Source organism: Chiroxiphia lanceolata, chromosome 1 (assembly GCF_009829145.1).
Source record: "Chiroxiphia lanceolata isolate bChiLan1 chromosome 1, bChiLan1.pri, whole genome shotgun sequence".
Taxonomy (NCBI): Eukaryota; Metazoa; Chordata; class Aves; order Passeriformes; family Pipridae; genus Chiroxiphia; species Chiroxiphia lanceolata.
The window spans coordinates 109,583,383-109,605,377 of record NC_045637.1 but is presented as its reverse complement, the minus strand read 5'-3'; the positions used below and the strand labels follow the sequence as shown (position 1 = coordinate 109,605,377).

Here is a 21,995-nt window from a genome sequence, read left to right as displayed (position 1 = left end):
GAGGCAGGAAGGGAGGCAGGAGGGGCACTGCGCAGCCGCGGTCCGGAGGCGGCGGCAGGAATGGCGTCCGTGGTGCTGAGCGAGGCGGAGAAGCTCTACATCGTGCACGGCGTGCAGGTACCGGAGCGGGAGGGGGCGAGTTACAGGGTAGGCTGGGGAGGAGGGAGGCAGGGAGCCCTCCATCGTGGTCTCTGGACGCGAATCTCTGGGGTAGTAATCATCCGAGCACTCTGAGCATCACAACGGGAAGCTGGCTGAGAGCAGAACGTGGATTTGTTTTCTTTCACTTCTGGCCCCCTTTACCTCTCTTTCTTTGCTCTTTCCACATCTTCCCTGGCTCTTTCTCAAGTTTTTGCCGTTTCATGGAGTTTTAGCCTGCCACGTAGCAAAGGAACGTGAGTGGACCAAGGAGGAAGAGTGAAGGATGTGGGGGGAGAAACGCCGGTGATACAAAGACTGTATTTTTACCGAATTTTGCTGAAAAACAACCTATTTCTGTGGAGGCGAGTGTATAGTATCAGAGGATGCACGGTACCCGTTTTTGAAATACAGATGAAAACATTTGGAAGCCCAGTGGGTTATTTTTTTCTGCCTGGTCCTAATTACTGCTATAAAAGTACAGAACTTGCGCATCCCAGGAAAGGCCTGATGTAGTCTTAAGTAAAAGCCCGTGATGAAACTATGAGCTGATGCTTTCATATTGTTTTTACTGCTGTGTTTGGTATAGCAGAAGGGAAGTTTCAAGTCACAGATATATATATATATATATATATTTTATTTTTTTTTTTGCGTTTTCACTACTGATTCCCTTAAGCACAATATATTGATGTCATACTTAGGAGGATCTTCGTGTGGATGGTCGTGGCTGTGAAGACTACAGATGTGCAGAAGTAGAAACAGATGTTGTATCAAACACAAGCGGATCTGCAAGAGTAAAGCTGGTAGGTAAATTTCTTAGGGACCGTGTGCCTCGCTAATGAAGTTTCTAGTTTATGTGACTGAGGTTATTTGTGTGTGTGCATAGCAGTAACTGAAACTATGGTTAAGGAAATAATTACAACATATATAATGCTTTTTGGCTGGCTTAACTATTATCATGATGATGAAAAAAAATCAAACAGGGCTGGATTTACCATGAAGTACCTGGACAGCCTTTAGTTTGAGTTGATCTAACATTTTATCTCGAAAACTGCAATCACTACTGTGCCTAATCCCTGGGAAAAAATAATTCTACTACTTCAGAGTGAAGTGAAATTACTTTTGGCATGTGCAGTATTATAGTGGTTCTGCAGTAAGAGATGTTTCCAGAACCAAAATGACAGAAGTAGTCTTGGATATTAAGAGTGTCTTTTTAACCTAGAGAAAGCTAATATGTATGGTAATTATCTGAATAATCTTCTTAAGCTTAATATTGTCCTTCTAAAGCCTTTCCTTCTTTAAGAAATTTAATGTTATTTTAAGTTCACTCTGATAGAACAATCAGATAACTGAAAGGTAGAAATGTCAGCTTACTGTAGACATTTAAATTAAACAAATAGTTGTGTAACTATAATTTCAGTTGTGTGATGTGTTTTTGTTTTAACAGGGAGACACTGATGTCTTGGTAGGCATAAAAGCTGAAATGGGGACACCAAAGTTAGAGAAACCCAATGAAGGATACCTGGAATTCTTTGTTGACTGGTTAGTATATCAGAAAAGAATGAAATAGATCTAATATTTGGAATAAATGACTAATCAGATCTTGCCATTCTTCAGAAGTTTATACCTTCGTTCCACTAACCTCCGGTAAGAGTCTGAGTAAGAGAAAAAGTTATTTTACTGTTCCTATAGCAGTGAATGTTCAGAAACTTTATGATGATTTTGCAGACCCAAAATAAGCAAATCAATGGGATTTAAAGAATGAAAGCAATCCCAAACTGCATGACATCCCTGCAGCTGGGAAAGAGTCATGGTTCAGTGACACATGCATTTAACATGACTTCATGACTACAGTGTCAGCTGTTGTTTTTACAATGACAGAATAGGGAAAATCTCTTTCAAAAAAAGTAAGTATTCCAGAAGAAAAGAATTTACTGTTCTTCAACTGTACTTAAAGGTTTGCTTGCTTTGTCTGATAAAGCAGTGGAAAAAGTTTGAACTGTGTTTTGTTCAAATTCGTTTGTTTAAAAAAAGGAAAATCTCCAGTGTGAACTTCAGATGCAAAAGCTAATTAGAAAATTTAGTTATGCATTTATCAGAGAATCTGTGCTTCATTAACTGAAATGGTATTTGTTTTAACCATATTCCTTGCTTTTTGCTACAAGTGCACTATTGTTTATCCTTACAGTCTTCATACTGCTTGAATTATGAAGGAAGCTAGAAGAAAACTGAGAACTCTTACTTTCGGGTTGCTCTGAGATAGCGTAGTGACATCTCAGTGTTTTTCTAGACTGTCTGTGGTCTGCAACTACGATATCCATGTCGTGCAGACTTCCTAAAACCGCCCTTTATGAAGTAATGTGTTTTGGGAAACTCTCATTAGAGCCTTGACACTGTCAAGTTAGCTGTTTTGCATGTGACATTTCTTTTTATTTTTATTATAAACAAAAAATGTTGCTACTCTGACATTAAACCAATATACCATTGGTAAAGCTAAGGTGTGAGAACTACTAAGTAAATGTGTATCTGGTAATCTTGCTAACCTAACTGGCTGTATCTGCCTTACCATTTGTGTGTCACATTATGCAGCCTTATCTAAGACTGCCTCTGTACCTCACAAGGTACTAGTTAACTGTGGAAACCTTGTGCATTGTAGAGGAAAGGACTCACCTACGAATTAGTAGTTTGTCTACAATTACTATTCAAAAAATACAAGGTGGGAAGATGATCTTGGATGTGGTCCTGCTATTACAGGGGATCTGAGCTTGACTGCTTTATGAAACGCATGCTTGAAATATCCTAAGTAGTACATGGAGGTTTTTTTCCGATGGTTTCTATATGAAGGAAGTCCAATGGCAGCAGGAACGTTTTCGTGCTTAAACAAGTGGACTGTGCACATGTGGCAATTCTGTGACACTTCTTGCATATGTAAATAAATGTTAGAAAAACTCCAATTCATTAGATTAACGTTAGGTTGTATTTTCTAACTGTTAATCTCTGCTTCATAAGATGGGAGATGTGCAGCAATATTGTGCAAGATGGATTTTGTCAGTTCTAGAAATAGGGAATTGTTAATTTCTGTGACAACATAGACCAAAAGCCGAAACTTTAGAGAAGTGTATTAACTTCTCACATGCTTGTGCACAGGGAAAAGTGTCCTCTAGCCTCCAGAAAGATCCAAAAGAGAAAATGTGAAGTGGAGGCAGCTTGTTCTCTGTAAAGGGAAATGATCAGTACTCTGATGCTTTTGCAGGCTGCCACTGGGTGGTAGTAACTGCACATAGTCCGATACCCTGCATCTCCCGGTGAAGTTCTTCTGTGTTCTACTTGGCTTTTATGTTGTTGAAACTAATAATAAAAACTCAGAGTGCAGTGATTACTATCTTAAATTGCTTATTTCCCAAAACTTTCATGGTTTCCTTTCCTGATTAAAATAATCACTTGCTGGATTAGATATTTCTCTGCCCCAGAATTCTCTTTTTTCTACTCTGAGTCCTTTACCTAAAATCTGAGAAGCACATTTGGTCACATTTTGAGATAGACTTTAATGCGCATCTCTGGAAGGGATGATATTTTGGGCACTGATTTGTGAGCCTGGAAATTAATTACCATAGATCAAGTCCGTGTCCTCTGTGATATCCTTACTGCCCATCATTGCTGGAGAGGACATTCATCCTGGCCATTGCTGTTGAAGACTGCTGTCTGCTTTTCTCACGTTTGAGTTTTGGGGCTGTTCTGAGTTACCGTTTTCAAACTGTAAGAAATAACAACAAAAAGAAAAGCAGACATCTGAATTCCTTGAATGCATTTGATTCTGTTGGTGGAATTAGGAAGATATTTGTTCAAGTGTGTCCATCTGTAGATTACAGTATATTAATGGCCTGAGCAACAGGTGTAAAGTGCTTAACTACTGTGAGAGAAAGGTTCTTCTGCTAACAGCAAGAGTTTTGAAATTGAGCAGAAATCTGTGGCAGAAGCATCATTGTGCTTTAGGAGGAATCTTGATTGTTAGGCAATGTAACACTAAAATGATAGTCTTGAAAGTTACATTTTGTTTGGGAGTAAAAGCTCTGTGCCACTGCTAGGTTCTTTCTATGCTCCATAAACCAAGTTTTTTTGCATTTTCTCTTTCTAGTGGGTTAGACAATCCCTTTTCAATGTTTGCCCACTATATTACTGTAATAATCTGTAGGCATTAGGTGGCAGTATGTACCATATAGTTATTATAATAGTACCCTGCTAACCTTACTTCTTTATTTTACTTTGATTGCAAGGAACTGAAGTGTTAAAATAATAATGGAGTTAAGATGCAGTGAAACATGATATTCCAATTGAGTGTTATGTTCTTGCTACTCACCGTCAAAGAAAGTGTCCACTTACAATCAAAAAATACAACATTTGATAAAACTTTGTATTTAGAAATAATAATGAGGCATAGATTGAAGTTTGTATAATTCTTTTCAGCTTATCATAGGGATCATAATGCTTGCATAACTATGCTTCAAACGGAAAGGTTTAAACAGAATGATCTAGTTAACTTGCATAAAAGCTGCTTCCATGGATAAGGGCTTGTTTAATACAACCTGAAGACCTGACTCAGCACTAAGTTACACTCAGATATGATCTTATTTTATAAAATTGGTGTCTAATATTAATGCGACCATGAATAATATCGTGTGTCGTATTTGCACTGCTTATTTGTGTGGCAAATGTAGTTTGGAAGCCTAGGTCAGTGCTTCATTGGCAGTAATGCTTTTCCTTGTTTTTTAAGCATGTATAGTGCTATCTCTTTATAATGGCAGCAGATAACTTCTATAAAATCCAGTAGCTCTTCCTGGTATTCTGAGTTTTCATAAAGTGCAAAACAAGTTGGGAGAATTAGGTAATTCTTGTAGGTAAGAGTAATAGTAGGTAATTATATATAAGCTTATAGGTTCTGCAGTATTGTTGATACAGTTCACTTGATGATTTAAGTCATACCTTGATAATGTGACTCTTTAGTTGTTGTTTTTTTTAAGATGAAGGGATTATATTCCAAGGCTTAGTTTTCTGCTGTATTTTTGTACTCCTGGTGTGCCTGTTAGAAGAGCTGAAGTTTTGCATCATCATATAAACACAGAACATGCAGGAGAAATTGGCACTGGGAAGTACCCAGCCAGGAAAATACAAGGCTTTACTATTACAGATTTGGAACATACCGAAACTGCTTCTATGGAGCCGCTTTCTTTCCTGTATTCTGCAATGAGAAATTAATTTGGGAGAGGTGTGACTGATTTATTTTAAAACAACATTTGCAATGCTGCTACGGATCCACTGCTTGAGAATACTCTTCTCTCTATAAACCAGAGGTTGGATTCAGAATCTTTGTTCACTACTTTGCAGTATATGCATCTCTAGACAATTCTGCTCTATTTTATTGTGCTTTGGAGGAGAGGCATTTTTTGTTTGGTTTGGGGTTTGTTGTTTGGGGGTTTTTTTGATTGGTTGGTTTGGGTCGGTGTGGGGGTTTTTGGTGGTTTTTTTTTGTAGGCCTATTTTATTGTTAGAAATTTGTTCTTAGCTGTGTACAAGGCATCAGTACCCAAGGACTTTCTTGTATAACTACTCATAAATAAAGTTAGTTATGTTGGAATCAGGGAAGTGAAGACCAAAGACTTTTGTCAGACCTCCTCTGGAAAATATGTTCTTTAGTTGCAGCTCTCCATAAGCTGCAGTTGCTGAGAATAATGAGCTGCTTTCTGTAAGGGGCTTGACAGCATACAGTACCCTTCAGTAAAGAAATTACCAATTAAGGTCAGGCAGTCATGTTACTTTAAAAGAAATGTGTATTCTACTTGTCATATAATCACATCTTCTTAGCCATCTGCTTAATAATTTAACATTCAACTCTCACCAGACTGTCTTGTTAGCTGTTCTGAACTTAGCACAGATTTCTCTCACTTTTTTGTTTTTCTAAAGGGTTGAGGTGATAGAAGATGACAGTGCTTAAGAAATAATCCCTGAAAGAATTCACCAACTTTAGCATTGCAACTTGGGAACTGAAAATAGTGGTGGAATTTAGTTGGTATCAGTATTTGTAACAAAATGTCGGTATATTATCTGCATCAGGACATTCTCTTATGCAAAATGGAAATACTTTCTTTTCAAATAGGATGCTTATTCTTGTACAAATAAATCCTTAGATATTTTTAATGCTCTATATTTAAGAAATGTTCTTTGGGTATTGGCTGCCACAGAAGTGAAAGTATTTTTTCTTTCTTTATCTAGTTCTTCAAACGCTACCCCTGAATTGGAAGGCCGGGGAGGAGAAGAACTTGGCACAGATATAGCGAATACACTCTACAGAGTATTTAGCTGTGAGAACAGCCTAGACTTGAAATCCCTTTGTATTAATCCCAGAGAGCACTGCTGGGTTCTCTATGTTGATGTATTGGTAAGTAAGGAAATGAAAACTAAGATTCAAGATTTAAGGCGGAGACTGACTTAGCATAACCTTGTGTATTTTCTTATAAAAAAAGCTTCTCATAATGTGATATAATGTTTCACAAAACAAATGGCCATTTTCTTGGGAATCTACCTGCAATAGTTAATCACCGTTTCCAGCTTGCTCTTTTCCTACTCTTCTTGTTGCTGATGCTCCACTGCAGAGCTAATAAAACACTGAATACTCCAAATCTGTCTCAGATGAAAATCAGTGATCTTATACTAGCAAGGAGGTTGCCACTAAAGAAGGCTAAACTTTTCTCCCAGGCTAGTTGCAACAGCAAATGTATTGTTCTGTTGAATGTAAAGTAGTATTACATATGTTAGCCCTAAGGTAACTGTCCATCCTGTCTGCTTCTTTGCACTATTATCAGTACTAGTTCAGTAACGTAAAATAGAAACTTTTCTGGCAAAAGTTACATTTGGCCTAGGCACTTTTTGATGGAAGTTGTATACATGTATTGAATGTAGAAGATAAACTGAATATTTGTTCCCATTAAAAAATGGAAACTGAATTTTATGCATACAAATCTCATGCATGTAGCAGCTTGATTTCCAAACTATGCCATTTTTAAACCACTCAGCCACAGGAATTTTAACAGAAGGCTGCAAGTCAGGCTCTCCTGAGCATTATTCCCAATTCTTATTGGTCCAAAATTGAGTTTCTCTTTGTCAAATTTGGAAATGAAAATGTGTTGAGGGACCTTACTCACAGGAATCCATTAGTATGTGTTATAAATGATTTGCAAAACATTAAGCTGTATGGCCAGGAAAATTAAATACAGGATTTTGTTAAACAGGAACATTTAGACTAAGACCTAAATAAATGTGAAAATTAGTTCATTAGGTGTTTAAAAAGCAGTACCATTAGCCTAATTATGGTAGATATGGTACATACTGCGACAGTCTGCTTACAGAGCGACTGAGTGTGTGCCACTGCTGAGGGCTTTAACAGCCCAAGTCACCAGCTTATTGGAGCTTGGCATAGTTTAATAGAGAATGAAGTGTTAGTTCTGAGAAATCACACTGGGGACTTTAGTTACTGGGTAATTATAACCAGAGGTACAGAATATTAAATGCTGTGCTTATTTAAGCAATGTACTGCTTAACATTGCATAAACACAGCATAAACAAAGACTTGCATAAAGGTGACTAGTGCAGAATTGGTTCTGTATAGCTTCTGCATGAGGTATAATTGGTTATTGTTTGATTCCTCCTGGACAGATTTTTTGGTTGTCCACAACTACAGAGAAAAACAGCCTTGGTATTTTCATGCTACTGGCTGTATCAGAATTATGAACATCAGGACCTGTGTTATGTGAGGAATTTTACATTTAGGTTTTTTTACAATGCCAGTAAACAATCTGTTGTAGGTTCATAATTATGACTGAACTTGATGAGTCTTTTTAATGTTATATTCTGCAGGGATTTTTTGTGTGAGCCATTGAAGAGCTGCTGGTACATTTAGAAGAAGACACTATTAACATTAGTCTCTTATTCTGTTGCCTGCCTCACCCCCATTCTTTTTCCACCTCAGGTGTCTGTATGTTCTCACTTTTGAGGTCATTGTAATATTTCCTTTTCTAAATGGAAGATGTGTATCACATGTCTTAGTATATACTTAATGTTGATGCTTCATACCTACAGATTTTGCTAAAGCTGCTCCTGCTGAATCGTTCCTGTAGAGTCTTACTTCAATAGTACATGGTGGGAGTATAATACTTGTGCTAGTATAAGCTGCAAGTCATATTATTCAGTGTTTGAGGGAGACAGATTCTAACTTTAATAACAATGCTCATAGAGAGTGTTTTGGGTGGTATTTTCCTTCAGAGTTCCTGGAAATTGTTTACGTTGGTGTTTGTGTTGCACAAAGCTAGAGGGAAAATAAGCCTTAAATCTGTCGTAAGCCTGAAAATACTGGTACTTTGTGGTCAGATGGGAAGGTACTTGTTTGGAAGTGTCTTGTTCTGAAAGACAAAAACCTCCCAAAAATTTTATGAACCTGGAAGTTTCACGCTATGCAGTTTAGCCATGTGCACTTTAATTGAAGCATATTTGATTGACATATGCAACCTCAAAAGAGAAAACGGTGTGTTTTGCTAAGTCATGCAGCTTATCGATTAAAATCATCTCTCAAATATTTTCTAGTGGTCAGTGTACTTGAGACTTGCAATAATTGTGTACAGTTAGACTGGAAAGAAAATAATTTCAATCATACACACCACAAAGAAGCAGAAATATGGCCAAATTGAGATATGTGACAAAGGTCAAGAATATGTACCTTGACCTTTCAAAATAGATGCATTCTTTCTTAATAATGTAAGGCATTCCACTTCCAAATAGTAGCTCGTGAATGTGGAGAACAGTATCACAAAACCGTAAGCTTGTTCTCACTCTCTCTCTGTTTCCCTTGATTTATTTCCCTTTCTAAGCCATTGATGTCAGAAATAAGATTTTGGCATTTTTGAGTATGTTTTTGATATATGTATAGCCTTCTCCACATAATTTGGCCCAGCAGTCTGCCATGCTGAGCAAGGAGAATCAAAGTGTGCAATCTCTTGTCATTCCCTACTCAGTAGATGGTGTGTTGGGGGGAAGGGGTGCAGTAGGTTCTGTTGAAATTTTAGCAGTTCACTACTGAGCACCTCTCGTGATTTCTTCACGTTTTCTATTCCTCCCAAGTTTGATAAAAAAAGAAGTTAGGTATCTGTCCTTTTGGAAGAAAAGCTTCTTTGAATAAGGCAAGGTCTACAACGTTTTATCTGTTTTTGCCAATGACTTTTTTATTTGTACATCAGTTAATTAAAAGCAGTCCTTTCTAAAGAATCCTTTGCTTCCCATAACTCGCAGTTGCGCAGACTTTCTTATTTCTATCAATAAATAAATAAATAAATAAATAAATAAATAAATAAATAGCAGGGGAGATCTCAGTACAAGGTGCTTCAGCTGAGAAAAGTGTTCAGTTCTGTGTGGAGGAATTCTGGCATCATGCTTGTTACAGATTGTGTTCCTAGCCTGTAGGCACCAGTGTAGTACAGATAAGGTTTTAGAATAGCAGCCTGAGCGCAAGCCTAGCAACAGTGCAGACATATGCCATTATTGTGTTTTAATAACAAAGATATTGTGGGGCTTATTGTGTTATCCAGTAAAATCCAATAATGACTGAAAGTGGCAAGTTAACCTCTCTGTATCCACCAGCTGTTTGCGAAGAAATAATCTAATCACCTTTGTATTTAGCTTTCTATTCCAACTTTTTGTCATTCTTTTTACACTATTCAGTCTGTCTTCATAAAGAAACTGTCTTTACAGAATATCTGATTTATGATTTAGTCCCAGTGCGGGAGTTTATCTCATTTTTAAATAGATTTTGAAGAACAATCAATGCAATCAGTGTTGCAAAACTTGTTTTGCTCTCATCATACAGCAGAGATGGATGTCATGGAGTAGCATCCATATGTTCTTGCCGAAGTAGTTTCAAATGCTTACTCTGTGTGTGTGCCTTTGTGTGTGTGTGTTCTCACAGAACAGTACTAGCAGCTGAGAGCAGAGCTTGTCAGAGAACTAACAATAAGCTGTGGAGTTGTCTGGCAGCCTATAGAAGGTATTGTGGTTTTGGGAGCCCTGCCTTTTTGCCTAGTATGCAGTGCTGCTGTTCTCTTTGACTGTTGTTCTCCTGATCTTCATGGGAAGAAGCTAAGCTAGACTCCCTCGACACTCTTCACTTGTTTGATAACACTGACGTTTGAATTAGACTTTGACATCAGGATTTCCTTGGATCATTTTCAGCTACAAGACAAACCTGATGATGACTCTTTTCCTTAAGAAGAATAAATCATAGTGTGCCTTCATAACTATAACTTCTGTAACTACCTTTTCATACTGTGTTCTCAGTGACAATTTGCATTGCTTCTTTAAAAGCAATTCTCCCAGTTGGTTTTGTCCGGTTGATATTTTAAAAAGGCTCCTCTTTGAAATAAAGTATAAAAAATTGACTGGTTTGATTTAATATTAAAGAATGAATGTGATGGGTTTATAAAGAGAATTCTGGTCATAGTCTAGTTCAGAGCCTTAGCACAAGAAGATTAAGAACAGAGGTGGTTTCATTTCAGGTTCTATTATTAAATTTTATCATTAATTTTATTACGGAGTATATTAACTCTTCTATTTTGCATGTGTAATACAGTTAGCCGAAATCTTAATTTCCTATCTGTTTCTTTTCATGGATGGGCTTTAAAGACAACTTTGTTTTTCAAAAACCTGTTCTGGTTATTAATTTTCTTCCTTTTCAAGTAGGTTTAAATAAAATAAAGACTTCATTTAAAGGCACTAGTCCAATTTTCTTTTAAAGAGATTCTTCTTTTCCTCCTCAGTTATTGGAATGTGGTGGGAACATCTTTGATGCAATCTCTATCGCAGTGAAGGCAGCTCTCTTTAACACAAGGTAAAGCACAAATCTCATTTCATGTGAGTGAAAGTGGCATGGGAAATGGAAGAGAAGTACTCTCTGTGAGCAAAGCATTTTTAATGCTTAGTTATTTAAATAAGAAATACCCAAAGCAGCTTGCATTCAGATACAAGGCAGTCCATTTTCATGCAAGTCATATGAACTAATATTTAGTTCAGTTTCTAATAATTAAGTGTCGTATTGCATTGTGATTGTATGCACAGTCAGGTTCACAATATAACTTCTGTTCTGTAGCCCGATCCAGAAAAAATTGTCTTGACTATGAGATTTTGTTGCAGGTAGTTGGAGGACTTTGTGTTGATGCCTTGTGGGTTTGAAGAAGTACTTACTGATTGTGATGCTCTTGATTAAGAAGCCCTCTGTCAATGTGACTAGTGATTTATAACTAGCCTTGATTTTTCTCTTCTGATTTCGTTCTCATTAATTTTTAGTCTAGAGTTCTTTTCAAAACTAGAAAGAAAATAATGGTAGTGAGAAACTGTGGGGAGGGGGAAATGATGTGTCTTTAAAAGAACTTTGACCCATGCATTTTAATTCAAAGAATGGAAAAACAAAATCTAGTAGAATGAATAATGGAAATCCTCTGTGTGGTTTTTAATGGTAAGTTTCACTTGTATTTTTTCTATTGTTTTTATCTTCTTTATCTGTAGGTGGAAGGGAGTACAGAGTTTTGTAGCACCCTTGAGAAAAAAAGCTAGTGAATGGCTTTGCCAAAAAACTTAGGTGGCAACAATAGCGGGAAGAGGTGCAAAAGTTAGACTCTTACAAGCATAAATGTTTTAAAAGTGGATTTCAAATTGTTCTTCAGCATTAAATTAGAGATCTGCTAAAGCCACTAGTGTAGTTCTGGCTTATTTATCAGGAAATCAATACACTAGATCTGGAAAAGTATGTGCAAAAAGAAGAGGAAAATACGCTTGTGAAGACAGGCAGTATATCAGGTTATAAACACTTTAAAAGGGGATGAGGGAAGAATCCATCTGAGACTAGAACTTGTATATATTGCTGAGAAATTTCCCATGTTAATCAAATTCTCAACAGTAACTTTTAACAGTAGATTGTTTTTATAACATTAAGAAATACTGTCACAAATATAATGGCTCACAAAGGAGTTGGCAGTACTCTAAAGGGAAGAAGTGCTGTGTTTCTGCCTGGATGCAAAAGTTTTATAGTTAAAACAGTTACTACCATGTAAGTTGTTTTGCAGATCCAAGGCACATGCTTTATTTATAAGATAACTGGGTCTTTTTTCTTATTTTAACCAGAGTAAACAGAGATGATCATATAAAAAGTAATGAATTAAATAAGCAAGTAGAAGAAAATGTTGCTTTGGGAACATGGGCAATATGGAGGGTGTAATTATTCTAATGATTTTGCTTTATTTTGATTTTTCTGACAGCTTGTGTCCTTTATATAATCTGTAGTCTATGGAAAACATCCAGAGTCTTGTTAAAGTTGGGTATTGTATCAAAATGTGGTACAGTATGACATAATGGAGAACCTGTTGATTTTTTACCTGTGAAAACCTTGTCTTACTGAGTTGAGCCATACATCTAATCTCATACAAGATCAGAAAGTCAAGAGGTGAAATTCAAAGTGAAAACCTGTTGTCCTCCTTCACTATTTCTCTCACTTTCTCTTGGTAGCTACTAAGTTTTCTTTGGATTGACACAAGGCTGTTTAAGAATAGCTTCCCATTCTCCATAAAATCTTATTGTCCAAACAAGACAAGATGTCAGTTTGAAAATTGCTTCAGATTAAGTGTTCTGAACTTTGCTTGACTTGTGTCCCTCTTTGAGTCTTACTTGCTTTTCCTACTTTGTTTACAACCAGGTTTTTGTTAGAAGTGTTTCCAGATCTTTGCCAGCCTTGACTGCAACCTTGAAACAAAGAGTAGAGAGCTCAAGCTGCTGTTTTTCTTGGAAGCTACAAAATTTTAGATATTCAGATAGGCATTTGAAAACTTCAGCTTCATCTTGAAAATCTTGCTCTAAGCATTTCTATAATAGCTATGGACACATTTTTCTTTAGAGCTAAGTAAATCCAAAATCATGATTTAAGGAATTTTACGCAAGACTGGCAGGATTTAAATCCTTTGAATGCCTGACGTGACTCATTATATCCCCTTCAGGCATGGAATAATGGCAGTATGACTGTTTTAGGGGGAACATTTACTCCTTGCAAGTTTGTATTATTCATCATGTTCTAAAAACTATATGAAGATCATGTGCAAAAGATAGCAGGCATCAAACTTACTTCTTACCCCTGTCTTCAAGGTGTTTAAGGATGGATTTATTCATGATGGAAGTAGATATTGCCAAATATACAATATTAGCTACTGTGTCAGGACATTAAACTTGGTTCTGTGAAATGTGTCTACTTGCCACAGAGGCTGCAGAAACTAGGCAAGTTACAAAAACTAAAGAGTTTATAACACAACAGCTTTGCCAATATCAAGGTTTTTTTGCTGAACAGCATGGTAGAGGCAGAACTGATGCCTGCTTGCAAGGGTGGAACTGGTTTTGCAGTTGTGAAATCTGGGTCTGCAGCACATAGGAAAGAGCGTTGTTTGTTACTTGACTGAGTCTTGCTGTACAGATTTCTGCCCTGATTAGTTACAGGAATCAAAATAGAAAAATGAAAGTTGCAAAATAAACATGTACAGCTAATTCTTAAGACAAATATTCACAAGCTGGGAGAGGAAATCTCCAGTGTTCTGGAAATACTTTGTGCTACATTCACTTTTCCTAGTTTTTGTGTCCATATACCCCCTTTTTTATGCAACACTGATTCTTGTGTCTGATCTTTTTGCCTTTGCAATAGTTCTAATTTACACCTCTTTCATCCGTGCTTGGCCAAAAAAGCTCCTTGCAGGCATTTTTCAGGTATTAATTCTGGCAACTTTTTCGTGCAGACCAAACACTGCTCTGGTTTCATGGCTGTTTTAGAATGGAATTAAAAACTGCTTAATCTCACAGATTTTCCTGAAATCTTTCTTTGTTTTTTAACACTGCTTTGGCACATAAACTTCTTGACTAGGCTGTTTTCCAGTGTTGTCCATTGTCCTGTGTAGCTTGAGGATCAGTCACCTTGTGACTTTATTCCGTCAATTTTTAATGGAATATTTTAAACTTGAAAATAGGCTTTGAGACATTTCTAATGGGTTGGAAAGCATTTGGAGTTTTGTTTCAGGAAAAAGTACACTTCACAATTGTTCTGCTTACTCAAAGTCTTAGTTTTGGCTTGGTCCAGGCCACTGTGCTTGTAGGGAATTTGTTGTCACTGGAGCAGGGTTAGCTGCTGTGAAGTACTTGCCACTAGGACTTTTAACCACAAATAACTAACATACTCTTCCAGGGAACGATAAAAAGTCACTTTGTATTGGTGGGGGAAATGTTAATTAAATCAGTCCCTATCTCCTCCTCCTTCAAAAGAAGAGGTTTCTCACAGACGGCATAAAAGAATGTAACCTCCAGAGTCTAGTTATAAACACAGTGCTACTGTAAAAGTACTAATATAAAACCAGATTGTGGTTACTGAAGTTAACTGTCAGGGGACATCTTGAAATATTTTGGTTTCAAGTGCAAATGTGTGGAAAAGAAAAAAAAGGTAATATGGGAACTGTGTGGGGGTTTTACTGGCCTGTAATGCAAAGTCTCTCAGTCAGTACTCCATCCTAATAGGCACCTGGATAAATGAGGGTATATAAGATGCTGATGTTCTTGGCAGCTTGAGGTACCATCTTCTACTAAATTGTTTTAAATTATTTTATTCATTATGCTAAGAAAAGTGCCTTAAGTCATCCCATGAAATTCCCATTAAATGTCTATCAGAAATACAATATATTTGCCACTGATAAGGAGCCTGTCTTAGTTCATTTGTGAGAGAGTTCGTCATTCGCTACTGAGAAGAAAGCATTTCTTGGATTTCTGCCTGGGTTTTTATTCCTGCTCTGTCCTTATATTTTATATATCCCTTGTATATCTGTCCTTAGAACAGTAGAGTCTTCTGGCTTCTTAAAGAATGAGAATATCCTGCCAATCTTCCCATCTTGCTAAAGAGAAAGGATTTTACTGATGTCGTCTTTCTCTTTACTCCAAGTCTCCCTTAATTAGTGTTGCTCTTTCCTGAAGGGCTTTACTACTTGTATTTGCTACTGATATCACAGCTTTGCCAAGCAGTGTAATTACTCTAATTCTGTCAACTTTACTGTTGTTTGCAAAGTTGAGAGCCACTGTACGAAAGGATTCATTATTGGGAATTTCTCTCCTGTACATCCAGCAGAAGTACAAAGAATTGTTCAGAACTGATTTGTGCAAATTCCAAAAGAATCTCTCCCCATATAATAGTGTAAAAAACAACTCAAATTCTAATGGTTTGAATGATGTAAATATGATGATCTTATCCTAAATGTCTTCAAACTTACAATGTTTTCTTCCTAGTCTTGGGGAGTGAGTTGTTAATACTTTGATCACATTCTGGAGTTTTTTTCTAAACATTTTGCCTCATTTAGAAGAAAAAGCACTTCATGGAGTTGTGACTGTATAGCAGCTTTTTTTGTTATCTGCTCTGGCAATGGTTTTGCACATTTTGTTTCCACAGAATACCCAAAGTGCGTGTTCTGGAGGATGAAGAAGGCACCAAAGAGATTGAGCTGTCTGATGACCCTTATGATTGTATTCGACTTAATGTAGAGGAAGTGCCCTGTATTGTCACGCTAAGCAAAGTAAGCATGACGAATTTCTGACCCTCTACCTAGAAACTTCAGTTTCTATTAGTTTCACCTGCCATTTATTATTTCCCTAGAGATAAAAATTGTGTTACAGAAATGGTCAGTGTCCACTATGTAGATATTTGTTTGTCTTTTGCCTGCTAATTAAGAAGAACTTCTACTGAATAAGGGGTTTTTTTGCATCTCTGACTTGTAGGTTTCTACTTGATGTGCTCTTAAAATGCATCTTCTTGCATTCAGAGGAATTGTTTACTGTTTTTTATCTACTCCTTGCTTAACATCCATAGCAGCAGATACTTCAGTGTGTTAGAACAAGTGGCCATTGTTGTGAGGTGCAAAAGTTGTGTCATCTGCCTGGAATTACATGATGAGTATTTGTTGCTGGGGACAGAACTCCATGGGTGCAGTATTGTGCCTTCCCTTTCAAACAGGTTTTCCATATATAGCACACAGCCAACACAGTTGATTTTATGGATGCTTCAAGTTCTATTGCAAGTGTTAGTGATTTGCTTAGTTACCTGAAAGTTTATGTGGCATTTCTTTTAAGCAAGTTGCATAAATAGCAGAGGCCATTGCTGAAGTGAGGGCTCACCTGAGTCTCAGGATTTGTAATTTTCACCTAGAGGGTAGCAAAGTCCATGCTTGGAGTTGAGGGGGGAAAGAGGAATAGGGAGTTTCATATAGATGAAAGGATGGTAGAGAGAAAAACAGTATGAAATAGTGACGTGTTTATCTCACCTCTGTTGTGTAACGTACACCATTTGGGGTCAGAGGTTGTTTAAATACTGTGCTATCAAGTCAGTCTCAGACCACTTAAAAAGGCCACATGATATTAGGATGGGAGACTGAGGTAACTAACAAAGCTGCCACTCACAGGTTAACTTCTTAATGGAAGCCCTTAGAAAACTGCAAACTGATGCATCATTTTATAACTAACTTACAGATTGGATATAGGCATGTGGTGGACGCTACCCTTCAGGAAGAAGCCTGTTCTTTGGCAAGCCTGCTTATTTCTGTGACCAGTAAAGGTGCCCTCACTTCTATGAAGAAAGTGGGGAAAGGTAGCCTGGATCCTGAGAGTATTTTTGAAATGATGGAGGTAAGGAGTTTTGAGCAGTTGACTGTCTTGGATGATACTGGATGAATTGGAACTTGGGTATATGGAAAGCTGCAGTAAGGACTTTTATAGCAGAAATCTTGGAGCTTTGATTAGGTGCACAAGGGACTTTGTAAAGGTCACAGTTTCTTTGAAACAAATTCTAATGTGAATGGATGTTATCTAAAACTTCTAGATGCCTGAAATGCATGATACTCACATATGTTTCAGGCAAGTACTTCACAGCTGTAAGGCAGTAAAGCTTAAGCTGATAAACTTTGAGAGTATTTTTAAAGAACATGTTCCCTCTTTTATAGTTTCTCTTAAAAATTGAAATAGCAAAACTCCTAACATGGTAAAGTCCCTATAAACATAGAGAAGGTGTTTTTGAATTGCTAGTGCACGGTGTTCTCTTCTAGCACAACTCATTTGTTTTATTATAAACTTACTCTTCTCTTTTTACTGTTGTTTTTCTTTGGTTCTTTATTGGGTTTCTGATCTGCCCTTACTTCATAAAAATACTAGTCTCTGGATATTGTCCACATCCATGTAAGAATTCCATTTTAAACCTTTCTTCAGGCTCTTCTTAAATGTTCTGCAGTGTAAATTCTCATGCCTGAGTTTGGCCTTGAGCGTGAGACAGAAATGGGTTTTGAGCTTGGAAGTAAGAATAAAAATTAGATACTTCAAGCTGACTCTGTTTCCAAGAGATACAGGACTAATTTCAGCCCGGCTGTAGTGAGGAATGCAGAAGTTGGAGCCAAGTTTGACAACAGTTGGTCTCAAGTGGGAATTACATGCTTGAGTATATGTGGCATTTGACTGTGTCAATAAAGAGTGCTAATTTTGATGGTACCAGTGGGGATTTCATTTGTGTTCAGAGATGTCACTTTCTCCCTTATCTGGATAGAGAGGTGTTATCTCTAACCTGGCATCCTAAAGAAACCTAACTTCCTGTGGGCATCTGATGTGTCTTCCTCGATGGTTTTGTGTCTGATGCTAACTAAATGTCATAGAAAACTTGAAGTTTTGGGTCTAGGGCTGCTAGAGAGGTTGGTGCTTAAGTCAGATACAGGTTCATAAAGAAGCTGACCTTAGTGCAAATTCCCTGCACCAGGCTTTGATGGAGCCTCTGTTTTGATCACCAATTTCACTCTACGTTGAGCCCTAAATAGGAAATGAACTTCTGCAGTTCCATTTTATACCCTACCCCCAAAGGCTGTGCCTGAAGTTCTGTCATGCCCTTCTGAACACTGGTCAGAGGTGCATATGGAAGATAACTGTGGGAAATCTTCAAACCATCCTATTCTGCGAAGAACATTAGTGAACTTGTCGCTACTTGTTGGTGCAGGAAGTTACAAGCTTAAGCTGATCACTTGTGCCATCTTTCACTTGCTTTGGAAAAAGTCTTCCCTCTTGAATGTTGAAGAGTTTGAAAGAGTGAGAGATAAAGCTGATCAAAAAAAACCCAGTATGTTTTCTGGAAAGTCAGAGTTTATCTGTTTGGCCCTGCCCTAAACTCAACACCCTCATTAGGATACCAAGAAAAACAAAAAGACCTGGGAATATCCACTGGAAAAGATGCATAACCCATGTTTGACACCTCCATTCCATAATGATTTGGCTGCAGGTCAGAGTGTCAGCTTTCCCTGCCTTGTAGAAAACAGACGTTCTAGGGCATATCTCTTAGTAAGGGAGTTTCGTGGGAAAGTTTTGGGAAGCTGCCAGCATTAGGCTTTTCTTTCCTAAGTTTATGATCTGATCCATTAGAGAAGCGAGCAGCATTAAGAAAGCAATAGTCTTGTGTCAATACCAAAGTTCTGCACAGTTCCCATTCACTTTGACCTGGTGCGAGTGACGTTGTCCTATATTTGAGGAGTAGAATGCAGAAAGTGTATCACTCCTTGGGACTCCAGACTGCTGCAGTGATCTTTGTCCCTGTGCAGAGCTGTTGGGACAGTTCTTGTCTGTGCCCCCCTTTATTTAGCATGACTCATAGTATCTAGGATTGACAGCTACCCTGCTGCATCAAAGCTCTTCCCAAATTTCCTTTGGTACCATGGGCCGTGTTCTCTCACCTGGATCTTCAATTAGAAATGTACCTCATTTTAAGGTTTGTGCTCCCATGGTTCCAGTAATTGTCACCAACAGGTGAAAGAGAGCTTTGTGTCAGCTGTATGGCAGGCCTAGGCTTTATTGCAGAGATCAGGAGCAAATAAACTCAGTTTAATATAATCTGCCTTTGGCTCTTTACAGATAGCTGGGCTCTCTTCATCTCCGTATGGAGTCTGTATTTCAGATCATTTAGAGAAACCCTGGGAAAGCTTAATGGGCACCGTTGCCTTAAGATCTTTATTTCAGCATTGCCCAATGTTTCCTTGCCCTGTAGCTTCCACAGTACAGTTGTGTGTGGGGGAAGAGTAGAGGCTGGTGTCAGAGCTAATCCTGGTGGCTTTCCACTGCTGGAGTTTCCTTTTGTAAAGAAGACATTGTGTTAACCCCTTTTAGGGCCTTGGACAGTGCAGAATTGCACATCATATGAAAGATTTGCCCACAGACTGATTTGGTGATGCAGCCAGTGTGCTGCATTTGGGGCTTCTCAGGCCATAGGACACGATGTTGAGCTAGTCTAAATTCACTCTGCTGATTCTGAGCACCTTCAGAAGAGTTCACTGAATTTTCTATTAATAGGCTGTTTTGCTGGTCAGGTGTCTCTTGTCCTCTGGCAGCTAGAATATTGCTTTATGCTGTATTTATGTGCTGACTAATTTGAGTGTGTGCTTGTGCCTGATGTGAATTTAATTTGTATTCCTGGATGATCCAGTGGTGCACAGATCTGCTATTAATGATCATGGAATGCTTCTCTGATGAATGAGAGCACTGCATTTATGTGTGCATTTTTCCAAAACTTAATCAAATTAAAATGAAACTTCCACCACCATTATTTTTCTTAATTAAAAGCGTATTTTGGTGATACCAGCTGGTGTATATGAATCATCAGAGGGAAAATATTTGTCAAAAGGAAGTGTTCCGTAAGAGTTGTCTCCTGTTAATAAGCATATGTCTCAGATTTGTTTTGCTTTCTTTGCATTGCAGACAGGACAAAGAGTAGGCAAGTCACTGCACATAGCCCTTCAGAAGATTTTGGATGAAGAAGAGAGTTTGGGGACGTCACGGCCAAAAGTTGGATTTCTAGGATGAGATTTTATTAAATGTTCAAAACTGTTTTTAATTAATTGTGCTATCTTGTGTGTTTGTGTATAAGAAAAGGTTATTTTTTTTTTCCCAGTACAGTTCTCATTCTGGCTAAGAGGCTTTTAAAATTTTCCTAAGCATAAAGAAAGCTACCGTTAAGTGCGGATGAGAAAATCAGATGCTTTTCATACGGGTCACTGTTCGCACCTGGGAAGTGCACCAGCAACAATTGGTGCCATTGCCTGGGAAGTGCTTGAATCTATTTTCAAGAGTGACTGGTGTAGGTTCCACTTAATTCTGTTAGCACGCCTTCCACTTCTGTAGACCAGATGCTGTGTTCTAGAGTGTTCTTGAGGCTGTGCAGCACTAATGAGAGCAGCACTTGGTGGAAGTCTTCCTTCAAATTATCCAACTATTCTTCGACTAAAATGTGGTTAGATTTTACTATAAATAAAGCATGTTTCCACATTTCCAGTTTGTATTTTAAACCAAGATTTCTTTGCTCACTAGAGCTCTACCTATCCCTTTTGCCAACAGGTGCAATAGCAGCATAGCCACAGCTTTTCACAGTGGCTAAGGAGAAGGGGCATGGCTAAGGTAGAAGGGAAAATGAGTTAATTTTTAAGAGTTAGACAATTCAGCTGGAAAAGCATAGTGTCTGTCAGTAATGATCCTTCATAGGGAAAGTCAGAAGGTGGCAGGTAAGGCATGCTGACAAATTGTATCACCAGGTGTTGAAAGCAGTGGATTCCCTCCCTACATCAATTGGTTGCCCCAGCAAAGAGTAAGAGCTGTTTATTTGGCAGGATAGGAAGAGACAACAGACGGAAAACATCAAAGGAAGAAGCTGGTTTTTAAGAAGTTGATATTTCAGCTGCATGTATTAGAAGGATCGTTTTGAACAAACATTATGGCAGAAGTTACTACAATAATCCAGGAGCAACGTTTTCTGAATTTCCTGTTTAAATTTTATTATATGAGATTAAGAATGTTCTCTTGACTGTAACATGTTTGGTGGGGAAAAGGGGAAGGCATTTGCTGAAAGAGAGCTGTAGATACAGGACAGAACATATTACTAATAATCATGATCACGTTAAAATATATGGAGTGCTTAAGGTCCCCAGATCTCTTCAGCCTTTTTCCTAGAGCTCACTCACATAATTGCTCAAGGTAACTGCAATACTACTGTGTATTGTGCAGATATGTGTAACCACTACTATAACAAGCAGGCAGGTTAAAAAAAAAAAGAAACTGTCCCACAAAATTTGCCCAAGATTGTATTTCGAAGAGTTGAAGAGTGTGTATTTTTTCAGTACTTTAAGTAGTAGGTTAGGTAGGTTTGATGGTGCTACATACTAATAGAGCCAAGAAGTGACAATCAGTATACGTAGTCTTTAATCACTTCAGTAGAGTTATTCTGTGTGAGGCAAACACTAACCCAAGATCAGCTTTACAGTAACTGCCATCATTCCTTGCCATGCAAAGCTACTTGTAAAAATATGAAAGAAAACTGAAGGGAGAAAAAACATTTAAAGTACCTGAGACTTACCACAGGCAGTTTTTGTTTGATCATGTGTTGTTTAATGTTTCAGAAAATGGTTAATCTAAATGAGACTGCAAGTCCTGAACCTCAGCCATTCTCTGAACAGCTGTTGCTTGTTTTATTTGTGGTTGGATACCAAAAGGCTGCCCCGAGTGATGCTCAGGATGAATTTTGTAACATGGTATTAATAGTGTATTTCTTCATAGATCCTTCCAGCTGAAGGATCTCCAAGCATTTTGCAAGTTACATCATTTAGATGTCCCCTCTCCACATCCTCTTAGTTTTAAATTTAATTTTCTGAGAGCTGGAGGTGGTGGTGGGAGAAACATTACTGTGTTTCAAG

At 37.8% G+C, this 21,995-nt stretch overlaps 1 protein-coding gene across 1 annotated transcript; it reads left to right on the top strand.

Moving 5' to 3' along the window:
- Window positions 1-20,150, top strand: EXOSC7 (exosome component 7). Its single transcript, XM_032681076.1, has 8 exons — window positions 1-117; window positions 840-941; window positions 1,586-1,680; window positions 6,406-6,571; window positions 10,992-11,062; window positions 15,689-15,812; window positions 16,762-16,917; window positions 20,011-20,150. Exons 1-8 carry the CDS (start codon window positions 61-63, stop codon window positions 20,113-20,115), a joined length of 876 nt encoding a protein of 291 aa, XP_032536967.1. The 5' UTR covers window positions 1-60; the 3' UTR covers window positions 20,116-20,150.
- Window positions 20,151-21,995: the final 1,845 nt, after the last annotated feature.

Bases quoted from the DNA above. Each gene is read 5' to 3' on its own strand.
- EXOSC7 (XM_032681076.1), top strand. From the start codon at position 61: ATGGCGTCCGTGGTGCTGAGCGAGGCGGAGAAGCTCTACATCGTGCAC. The intron at 118-839 runs GTACCGGAGCGG...TGTCATACTTAG, and splicing joins ACATCGTGCACGGCGTGCAG to GAGGATCTTCGTGTGGATGG. The intron at 15,813-16,761 runs GTAAGCATGACG...ACTAACTTACAG, and splicing joins GTATTGTCACGCTAAGCAAA to ATTGGATATAGGCATGTGGT.